This window comes from Camelus dromedarius, chromosome 12, assembly GCF_036321535.1.
Source record: "Camelus dromedarius isolate mCamDro1 chromosome 12, mCamDro1.pat, whole genome shotgun sequence".
Taxonomy (NCBI): domain Eukaryota; kingdom Metazoa; phylum Chordata; class Mammalia; order Artiodactyla; family Camelidae; genus Camelus; species Camelus dromedarius.
In genome coordinates this window covers 43,049,125-43,057,476 of record NC_087447.1, presented here as the reverse complement: position 1 = coordinate 43,057,476, position 8,352 = coordinate 43,049,125, and the positions used below count along the sequence as shown (strand labels likewise).

The following is an 8,352-nucleotide window of genomic DNA, read 5'->3' as shown; positions in this document are numbered from 1 at the left end:
AGGCCAAGTGAAGCATCTCTTCACCCAGTGTGACCTAGAATGGCAAAACAATTTGTCTGGGTGGAAAGGAGGGACCTCTAATACTCACAGGTGTGATGTATTTTCTCCCGTGTCCAGCCTCCTGCCCTTCCCCAAAAATATGTGCCTCGCTTTGCAGTAAGCAGCAGGCCAACCTCAAAATTTGTTTCTGCGGGCTTAGAGGACCTTGTTATAGTCAACTCTTATTCACATAAACATTAACGTGCAGGGGTAACATCTGGGTTTTTATTGATTCAATCAACACACTGGGAATTTAGCAGCAAGTTAAGGGCAAGCAGTTACAAAATCTTCTTTTCTACATTTAAAATAAGTTGTCTTAAACAATCTACAGCAACCTAAAATCACAAGAACACACATGAATGGCTGAAGCACTTCTGTTATGCCTGTGGCAGGTTTATTAGTAATTTCCTAACAAATCTTCCAGTGCAAAGTGCACATAATCATTTGGACCCTCCGTGACCATATTTGGCTCTCATTTTCCCCTTAAGTAATTGTGCCTAAATGTAAGAATTTGACGTAAAACTGGGCCAGTGTGCCCACAGCCTTGCTTTGAGGGCATCTGTTCCTCTAAACAACTCTCAAGAACACTTGGAGCTGATTTCGGCTGCACAAGCCATCCAGCCTGGTGGTTTCAGCCCTTTAACACCATGCTGCTTTGGAGAGAACTAGCTTCAATTTCAAACTGGTGAAAACACGTGGCAGGGCTCAGCGCAGCTAAAAGGCTAAAAGCTCGACATAGTATTGTCCTTTCTCCTCCTATCCCCTGTTTTTAGCACTAGAAAGAGCAGCTCTGTTTTTGTAGGATTCAGCATTGTTAGAGGTTCTTTTTGGTTCTAGGCAGGGCAATGGCTTTAGAAGTGCCTTTGGTTGCTGTTCCTTGGCTTGAAGTCACAGTGGGTTTCTCCATTTCTCCCTTGAGTTCAACAGGAAGGAGCCTGCTAGATGTGTAACTTGAATAACTGGTGTCCAAGTCATCCATATTTTCCTTCTTACTGGGCACAGAAAATGTCTTTTCATAAACAGTGGGCTAGAAATCAAAGAAAAGTCCTGGATTAATTTTCAGACACAAGGCAATATACATCAATTCAAAGAAACCGGGGACTACAGAGTTGTCCAGGATTTGCAAGTTGGAGCTCTCTTTGGATGTGAGATATACACTAATCACATCGTGAAATGGTTATTAAATGCCAAAGAAAGCTCCTTTAGCATCTTCAAGAAAACGGAATTGTTTAGTGTCTGCGGAGAACAAACTACAGGCACAATTTCAAATCCTCTGCCATGCAAAATGAAAGCAAGTATCCAGTACCACTCACTCAGGGAAGTCTACCCAGACATGGCTGTGCTCACTCCTCGGCATAGATTTCTAGACAAGCTTTGACATCTGCATGGATTCCCTGACAAGCACATCAGGATTCTTCTTCCTAACCTGGGTATAAAGTTGTTGCATACCGCCCACTCCTCACATCTTCACCATTCTCTTCACTGACTCCAGGGACTGGCTTCTAATCCCAGTCACACCTCTTGGCAGGTCTGTAGACCTCTTAGACTCTTGATGCCTCACTGTTAAATAAGGAAAATGGTATTTGCACATTTACTCCATGGGTTTATTATGAGAATGAACTAAGGTGGTGGCCATGGAAGTACTCTGTGAGCTTTAAAGCACGAAACAGGTAGAAAGGATTTTAATAGGCAATTGTGTTTTCTCAGGTCGCCTCACCCCACAGTAGAGGAAATGGTTTCTAACCTGGCTGTCATGAAAGAAGCAGAGTCCATTTTGACCTCAGACCCATTCTAAAAGGGATCACTTCTCATTAAATGAAGCTGAGGACAGAGTTCTAAAGGATCAGAGAATGTCTCAGGAGACCTAAGCAAGCAGGAAGCGGGGTGAGATGTGGGGGTATAGATTCCGCAAGTTCTCATTTACCTAGAATGATCTGGGAAAGAGCTCATAAGTTTAATACTCTGGTTAACTGAAAGTGAGTATACTAAGGGTTAATAATCAGATTAACAAATTTCAAAGACTGTGAAAAGATTACATGTAACACAAAACAAATAAACCTGGTGTGTATGTGTCTGTCTGTTTTGATCACTCTTGCGATACAAGTGACTGTGTTTTATAAACACAGTAGTAGGCACTTCATATATATTTGTCCAATGAATAAATACCCTCCAAAGGCTGCAGCAAAACTTCAGGTCATTTACGGCTTCTTGGTACCTATATTTCAAGAAAGAGAAAACTGACGTGCTGTTTACTTATTGCAGGCAGCCCCTAAATACATGCCTCTCCAGACCATCACTCATGTATGACTTTGTAACAATGTATGCTAACTCTTGAGCTGGTAATTAATTAAAAAATTAATTTGTATAAATTTAGAAGTGTAAAAAGGTACTTTTCTCTATAGATTCCTTTTCTCAAGAAAATTTCTGGGTTGCTTCTCTGTGTATTCTTTCAAGAAACAGAAAATATGTACAATGTGTTAGCATTCAGTAACACAGGCTGTGTCTCCTCACTGAAAGCTCCTTATGTTTAGAACATCAGGGTGAGAGCACAACGCTCTCATGCTCTCATGTCCCACTGAAGAAAAGCTCCTCTGTTTAGTACAGGACTAGTCCCTGTGACAGGAAACCTATCTTGGAAATTTCAATTCATAAAAATTTAAGTCACTTGACGTATATGTGCTTTTAAAAGGTGAATCCAAGTTTAATGCTTTCTCTTTTGACATTTCCACTCTTGAGTTACCATCTAAGTAGTTGAGGAAATGCTTTTCAACATGCCCACCACAACTCATAATCTACAGCATAGGGATAGAGACTCAGTCATTTGTTTTTCAATGTGCTGTATTCATATGTGGTTTAGCATCTGCATTCTTCTTCACTGTTCCATTGTTAATTAAGTACTTGAGTCCTTAAAGTAGACTCAGAAGTTAAAAGTCACCAGGAAGAAATACTCAGAAACAATCTGTATGGGCAAGATCAGTGATACAGGTATCTTCTTTTTTTTTCCAAAAACACTAGAAGCTCTGGCTTCTTCTTAGTTATCTTAAGATAATTCTCATAATTTTCTGGCAAATTTGGAAGGAGAGAAACTAAACCAAAATGTTTGGTTGCTTCAGAGTAGAAACATGGTATTTCTCAGCTTCCTTCTAGAGCAAGATGAGAAAATATTACTTAGCCACATTTATCTATTTTATTTACTTACATATAATTTTAGAGATTTATTTTTCAAGCAGGTAGTATCTCCCCATGACTTAATATTCACAGTGCTCAAAATCTCCTCCTTGTCCCCTCCTTAACTCGGCTCCACCCCCCCCCCCCCATCAAAGACAACCAACACCGTCAATTTACAGTGTACACTTCCAAAGATATTTTTGAGCAACTTCAAGCAAATATCAGGTGGAACCAAATGGAACTGGTCATCATTTTAACAAGTCAAAAACAGCCTAAAAATGGCAATTTCGTATTGTTCAATCTAGTCCGTGTATTGATGCACTTTCTTGTCACCTTTTTACACAAATGGTAGCCCACAATAATCACTCATTTACGCTTCGATTTTTTTAACTAACAATTATCTTGAACATCATTCTATGTCAATATAAAAAAGAGTTCACATGCTTCTTTCAGCTCTGCAGTATTCTTTTGTTTGAATGTACCATAATTTATTTAGCCAGCTCCTTGATAATGGACATTCAGGTTGTTTCCAATCTTAACTAGTACAAATAATGCTGCTGTGAATAATCTTGTACTTGTGTCATTTTGTACATGTGTAAATATATCTACAGGGCATATATTTTAGAATTAGAACTTCTGGGTCCAAAGTTATATGGATTTGTAATTTTGAAAGAGATCACCACACTGCCTTCCACTGCAGCTGTACCAACTTATACTCTTACTGGCAACATTATAAGTGTCTGTTTTCCTATTTCTTTTTCAATTTGGTATGTAATACATATTAAAACTAATATAGTCAGCCATGTTTTGATTGAGTATCAAAACTGGCCTAAAACTGGCTGTACCTAAACAAATCACAATGTTCCTTGACTCCCTGGTAACATCAGTGCAAATCTATTTATCTCTAATAGATAGCAATATTTATTGCAAATGCTTAAAAGCTTCTGTGTATGTGTGTGTAGCTTGTAAAGTATCATGTGTGCATGTACTTTTGCATTTCTCTTTGCTAATTTGCAGCTGCATTAAGTTTAGGGTGCTATTGTTTAATCACAAGAGCTTTCCTGAAGACTGAGTCTTCTCTCTTAAATATCCCCTCATTGAAACTCTTCTCTGATGCTAACAAAACATGGATGCAGGCTGGCCCTCACTGTGCCCTCAGGTCAAACTATAGCTTTCTTTACCAAAACCAAGCTTCTCATCTTCTCGGAATATAAGCAGCCAAGGCAGATTCCAACTTTCAGGTTTTTCTCTAGGATTTTTGAAGAATTTCTTTTGTAGGTTATAGGTTATCTAAAATTTAAGTTTCTCCTTCTATTCTCTCATAGATGATGGGATTCTTTGGGGATCTATGCTATCACTGATGCAATTTTATAATTTTGCAAGTAACAGGGCAGAGGAACGAAAAGTTAAATTACCCAGGCTACAGAAGTTACTAAGATCTTCTGGGTCATGAAAGGTGTATAGATGGTGATGAGCTCCCATAAGATTGTAAGATAAGGGGGAGAAAGATGAGAGAGCAATTTCAATATTCTTCTCCAGGAGGAAAGAGTCTATCTAAATGATCATTATGAGACTGTTGGCCATCATTATCAATCCAAAAGACCATCTAAAATTCACTGTAGACTGTTCTCTAAGAGAAGATTTAAAAATCACTGTAGACTGTCCTCTAAAGATACTGATGTAATACACCATTTCACAGTGACCAAGAGAACCTGGCTATCATCAGAAAGCATCTTAGAAATCAAAGAAAAAAATTATTCTATCCTTAGATAAAATTGTGAAAAATTCATACCTGAAACACTGCAAGCAGTCTGAATAGATATAAAGGGACCAGAGAAGGTTGACATATAGGCTACTGATAGGATTAATGGGTAGAGGTTTCTTTATAAGAGAGCTCTCCAATCTAAAAATATAAAGAATAAGAGGCTATATATATATATATATATACATATATACACACATATATATGTATGTGTGTGTATATATATACACACACATATGTGTGTGTGTGTGTGTGTGTGTATATATATATATATATAATTACTCTCTATAAAATGAAGAGGGGACAGATTTCAGCACTCTGGAGCTAAACAGCATCCCTGAGCGCTGCAGTCAGGATGGTTACACCAGGGGCTCCCCCCAAGCAGTATTTCAATTGTTCCTCATCTTTGACATTCTTACCATTTGGGACTGCTGAAGAAAAGCCATTCCTACTGGAGGCAGAAGGATGGAAATGATGACCTTACAAGGTTCCCTCCAGTTCCATCTCTTAGTAATTCAGCACCCTGGGCCTGATTTCTCCAGATTATACTATTAATCTTGAAAACGGGGCTCCATGTGTGCAACGGGAGATGTGTCACAAGAAAATTGGGCTAAATATGTATATATATTTCATTATTCACTGGCATAACTTTAACCTGATGAACTCATCTGGTGATAATGGATGCAAAACCTGTAAGCTCTAGGCATAGCCCTGCAAGTTAATACCAGTGCACGATTACTAAAAACTGTTACCATTTCTCTGAATTTTGAGTAAAATACATGCTATTTAAGTAAAGTGGTTTATCACCATAGCAACCATTTCTAGAGTCACACATTCAAATTATAGGCCTGCACAAGGTCCAAGTGACAGAATATTCTGATACTAAGATCTTCAGCTATAGTTTTACTTGCAATGGTCACCTACTTTCTCTCACATCTCTGTGGTTTTCAGAAGGAAGAAGGAAGGGAAAGAAAAGCAAGCGGAAGAAGAGAAATTGACTTCCAAATATATAGATTTCTTATATAAGGCTGTCCACATAAAGAGCTAGGCCTTGTATAGAGTTAATGAAAACAAAATCTAACTTGCAAATTAGAGAAGATATAAATATCTCTTTTCTTTTTAATTAAAGTATAATTTACATACAGTAGAATGTACAAACCTCAGATGCACAGATTGATGAGTTTTGATAATGCACAGACCCATGTAACCAACACCCCAATCAAGAAATAGAACAATTCTCCAAGAAGCTCCCTCATGCCACATCCCAGTCAACTCCCTCCCAGCCTGGGGCAACAAGAGTTTTGATATTTTGCAACATAAATTATTTTTGTCTTTTCTCAAAGTTCATATAAATGAAATAACATACAGTATGTACTTCTCTGTGTCTGACTTCTTTTGCTTAACATGTTTTTTAATGGAAATTTTTATTGAGATAGTTATAGATTCTCATTGTGTTATAACATGTTTTTGAGATTAATCTGTGTATATTAGTAGTTCATTCCTTTTTATTGCCAAGTTGTACTCCATTGTATGGATGGGGTCAATTTGTGTGTTCTTTCTTCTATTAATGAATATTTGGGCTATTTCCAGTTTGGGCTCTTTTTATATATAAAGCTGCTATAAACATATTCCAGAAATCCTTTTTTGAACTTAAATTTGGGATTTCTGGGTAAATGGTAAGTAAATGCTTAACTTTATAAGTAACTGCCCAACTGTGTTCCAAAAGAACTGTACCATTTTGCATTCTCTCCAGCAATGCAGGAACATTCCAGTTGCTCCAATATTTGCTAAAATTTCGAGTTGCCAGTGCTTTTAAATTAGGGGCATTCTAGAAAGAGTGTAGTGATATTATCATTGTAACTTTTCCTGATATCATTTGCATTTTCTTGATGACTAATGATGTTGCACATTTTTTCAAATGCTTATTGACTACTTGTATATCTTCCCATCTGAAGTGTCTGTTTTGAGTCTTATGCTCATTTAAAAAAATGAGTTATCTTATTATTACTGAGTTGTAGGAATTGTCTTTATATTCTGGATATAAGTCCTTTGTCAGATATATTTATTGAAAATATCTTCTCCCTGTCTGTGGCTTGCCTATTCCTTTTCTTAATATGTTTTAGATGAGCAAATCTGTTTACTTTTGATGAAGTCCAATCCATTTTTAAAGTGCTTTCTATGTTTTAAGAAATCTTTGACTACTCTGTTTAGAAGATATTCTGCAACATTTTCTCCTAGGAGTTTTATAACTTAGCTTTTAAACCAGGTTATTTTGGCTGTTCTAGGTCTTATGTGTTCCCAAATAAATTTTAGAATCAACTCATCAGTGTCTATCAGAAAAGCAAAAGCTATAGATTTCATTTGGGATTGCTTTAAAATTATAAATCAGTTTGGGGAGTATTGACATCTTAACAAAGTAGTAGATCTTCCAATCCATGAACATAGTATAGCTCTCCATATATTTCAGTCTTCTTCAATTTCACTCAGCAACATGTTGTGGGGTTGGTATAAATATTTCACATACATTTTATTAGCTCTATCACTAAGTACTTCACGTTTTTCAATAATACTTTAAATGGTTTTTAAAATTTTGTTTTCCAAGTTGTTCATTGTTAGCATATAAAAATACAATTAATTTTTGTATAGAGATCTTGCATCCTGCACTTTAAGTTCACTTTTGGATGATTCCTTGGGATTTTCTATGTACACAACCATGTCACTTGTAAAGAGACACACTTTTATTCTTCTTTTTCAATCTATATAATTTTATTTCTTTTCTTACCTTGTTGCTTTGGCAAAGGCCTCTAGTACAATGTTAAGGAGAAATAGAAAGGACATCCTTGCCTATCTCTTACCTTCAGTGGGAAAGTGTTCAATATTTCACCATTAAGAATTATATTAGATTTAGAGGGGTTTTCTTTCTTTCTTTATTCTTTTTTGGTAAACATTCCTTCATATGTAAAAGAAATTCCCATCTGTTCCTAGTCTGCTGATGGTTTTTCCTCATGTTTGAGTGTTGAATTTTATCAAATGCTTTAAAAAATAAATATCTTGAAAGGAAAAAAATTACTGAGATAATTATATGGCTTTTCTCATTTACTTATTAATATGGTGAATTACATTGGTTGATTTTTCAATGTTAATCCAAACTTACATTCCTTGATATACTATACACTTGATCATAATGCATTATCTTTTTAATGTATTTCTGGATTCAGTTGCTAATATCAAACTTGGGGATTTTTGTGTCTATATTTTATGAGAGATATTTACTAGTAACTTTATTTTCTGATAATATCCCCATCATGTTCTGGTATTAATGTTACACTTGCCTTATAAATGAGTTGGGAAATATTCTCAAGAGTTTGTATGAATAAGCTTTC

General features: G+C 36.2%; 1 protein-coding gene across 2 annotated transcripts in view; it reads right to left on the bottom strand.

Annotated features, from left to right (window-relative positions):
- Positions 1–249: 249 nt before the first annotated feature.
- STK33 (serine/threonine kinase 33) overlaps positions 250–8,352 on the bottom strand; it is a 118,414-nt gene continuing 110,311 nt past the window's right edge. For both annotated transcript variants that reach the window (XM_031460089.2, XM_010985927.3), the window contains exon 13: positions 250–1,066. In XM_031460089.2, coding sequence (XP_031315949.1) covers positions 854–1,066 — 213 coding nt within the window. In that variant the 3' untranslated portion in view covers positions 250–853. The remainder of the gene's footprint in view (positions 1,067–8,352) is intronic.